Source organism: Apis dorsata, unplaced genomic scaffold (assembly GCF_000469605.1).
Source record: "Apis dorsata unplaced genomic scaffold, Apis dorsata 1.3 scaffold_27, whole genome shotgun sequence".
Classification (NCBI taxonomy): Eukaryota; Metazoa; Arthropoda; class Insecta; order Hymenoptera; family Apidae; genus Apis; species Apis dorsata.
Window position 1 is genome coordinate 60,209 of NW_006263329.1, and position 2,859 is coordinate 63,067.

Here is a 2,859-nt window from a genome sequence, read left to right on the forward strand (position 1 = left end):
TTCTAGTTGCCTAATTGATTTTGTTTATACATGTTTATATCTCGAACATCTCGATCCATTTATCCAATCACAGACAACTTATTCAATTTGTCTAACCAGTAGATTCTCTTTTTACTTGTCTGACTATTTTAACCTATGATCAATTTATTCCACTTGTCATGAGAAATATCTTGTTTGTATAAAATATGCGCAAGATATTTAAATATCTTTTCTTATCATTGTAAAAAAAAAATTATTTTTTTTTTTTTCCATGTTTCATTTTCTTTTTATAAATATCATTATTGTACATTTTATTACATAAAAGCTTATGTCAAAACGAATTTAATCAACTTATGCTATGATTTCGAAATTATATGATTTATAGAAAATTCAGTAGTTTTTCCGAAAAAAAAGTATTTTTCCGAAAAATAAGAAGATTAAATATTTTTTACGTACTGAAAAATAACGTAGAGATAAGTGGACAGCCTGGTTGCGGTCTACGGCCATTGTTTGGATAGAAATCCACATGACCAAGTTGTTTAGACAATCCAAGGATATACGAATCAGTATGTATTACATCCACGAAGTTAGCATCGAAAGAGTTCAATCGAGAATTGAAAATGTAGAATAAAGGACCAGCAGGATCTAAAGCTATAAAAGAAACTTCGTTCGCATTTAAAGCCTTGAAAATTACAAATAAACAAATTTTACACCGCATAAAAAAAAAATTTTTCAAAAAAAAAATGCTCAACACAAGAAAAGATTACAGTAATTGTGCACTATATAAATAGTACCGATTACCTTGATCTTGATGTTATCAGTCTAAATAGTTTTTATTACTTAATTGTCGGACTCTTATCGAAAAACAAAAAAATTGCAGGTGTATATATGTAGATAGATGCATACATATGATAGCATATGCGTTACTATTCGATATATAACGATATATAACGATAGCATATCGTTTCTCTTATCTATTGCTTTCATAAATATATTGTAATTGACCGGTATTCAAAATATATTATAAAGGATTAAAAAGTTATTTTCCTGTGAATTTTGGATTTCTTCAAATACGAAAATAAAATATAAAATAATCTTTGGATGATCGAAATTATAATACAATATTACAAACGAAATTTTAGTCAATTAGCGATAAGCATTCTATATGAATACTAGCATAAGTGTGACATAATTGATATTAACATAATTGACATAATAATTGACATAAATTTATACATTTATACGTTTTAAGTTGTTACAATATTATGTTAACATACATGTTATCACTTGCATATAAACGAAGTTATATGTTATAAGTCTATATGTAGAAAAGTAACAATTTTTCTTTCAAATATCTCGAAAATTATAAGAGATAATTTCAAAGAAATTAAATTCTTACTTATGTCAAGATAATTACATTTCTATCCTATAATAAATAATTGAAGGATTAATTATTAAATTAAAAATTATTTTTCATTAAATAGTTTCTCAAAGGATGTCGAGTCAATAAACATGCTCTTATTCTGCATTTTAAGATTATTTATAATAGTTTGAAGAAGTAAAATGTTAAATAAATAACCTGTTATTCTTGGAATTTTGAATTTCGTTTTACGACCAATTTTCCCTGCAACATGTGCACCTAACGAATGTCCAATTAAATGTATCTTTTTTTCGTTCACATCACCATCTATCAATGTGTTCAAGGCATTGGCAACAATCGTGCTGAGTTGATTGATTGCCAGCACAGAAATCGGATAAAGATGTTGCGTAATATCCCGATAATCGAGTGCTAAAATATTATCTTGCGTGTTATTTAAATATGCTGCAAAAATTAAAAAAAAAAACTAAATATTTTCAAATAACATTGTATAATAATACAATATAACGAGAATAATCGTTGATCGTTTCAATAAACATACACAAAAATCGTATCGATCAAGTGTAATTATTATATTTAATTTAATTTTTATTATGTAAATAATGAAAAGAAGAAAAAACTGAAATGGAAATATTATTAAACTATCGATCGAATTTTCATTTACCATTTATTATCAGTTTCACATTGTCAGAATCGATGTTACTCGTGTAACCAGTTATATAGATTACTAAATTATTATCCTTTTGTATATAAGGTAATAATTCATCGGTATTTTTTATATTTTTATCAATATGAGAGCCGTTTCTGAACAGAACAATCATTTAAAGGTGAATTTTAAATGTAAATTGATTTTTTGTTTTGTTCAATTCATTGATTTCGCGTTGCTTGTAAATAATTTACCTGTTATACAAACGCAAGAAAACATTTTTAGTTGTGAATGTAGCATCTGTGAACAAAATATATTAATTTCAAAATTATTTAAAACTTATATTATTGTTATCTTAATACTGCTAAAAAAAAAAAGAAATAAAATTAAAAATCATGTTTACGTGAAAAATGAAATCTATTAAAAACTTACTTGTCGATAGAAAGGTGAGAAACAGTAAAAAAAAAGATAAATGAATGTTGTCCATGTTCAAGGCGAATCAAAACTTCTTATTGCTTTTATGCGATTAATTAATTTATTTAAATTCTTAAAGTTGCACTATATTTTTTTTACCTTCAATTATTAAATATTTTTAAAATTTTTGCCACAAAATTTTATATTATAATATAATATAAAATTATATAAATATATAAATTATATAAATATTAACATTAAATGAATAATTTGCAATTATGGTTATACAATTAAACTGTTTTCGCTTGCTTCTCATAAAATGATCAATTTCTTTATTTACAAGACTTAAATATCATTCTTCATCATTCTCCCATTATATAATGATATATAATCAATCTTACTTCTGACCTTGTTAAATTTATCTCAATTATTGTTTTTTTTT

The 2,859-nt window shown here is 24.4% G+C and overlaps 1 protein-coding gene across 1 annotated transcript in view; it reads right to left on the reverse strand.

Moving 5' to 3' along the window:
- LOC102671598 (lipase member H-A-like) overlaps positions 1-2,823 on the reverse strand; it is a 9,342-nt gene extending 6,519 nt beyond the window's left edge. Inside the window, exons 1-5 of the mRNA XM_006607963.2 lie at positions 2,436-2,823; positions 2,258-2,303; positions 2,022-2,161; positions 1,559-1,801; positions 436-630 (exon numbers count right to left, since the gene is read on the reverse strand). Coding sequence (XP_006608026.1) covers positions 436-630; positions 1,559-1,801; positions 2,022-2,161; positions 2,258-2,303; positions 2,436-2,490 — 679 coding nt within the window. The 5' untranslated portion in view covers positions 2,491-2,823. The remainder of the gene's footprint in view (positions 1-435; positions 631-1,558; positions 1,802-2,021; positions 2,162-2,257; positions 2,304-2,435) is intronic.
- Positions 2,824-2,859: the final 36 nt, after the last annotated feature.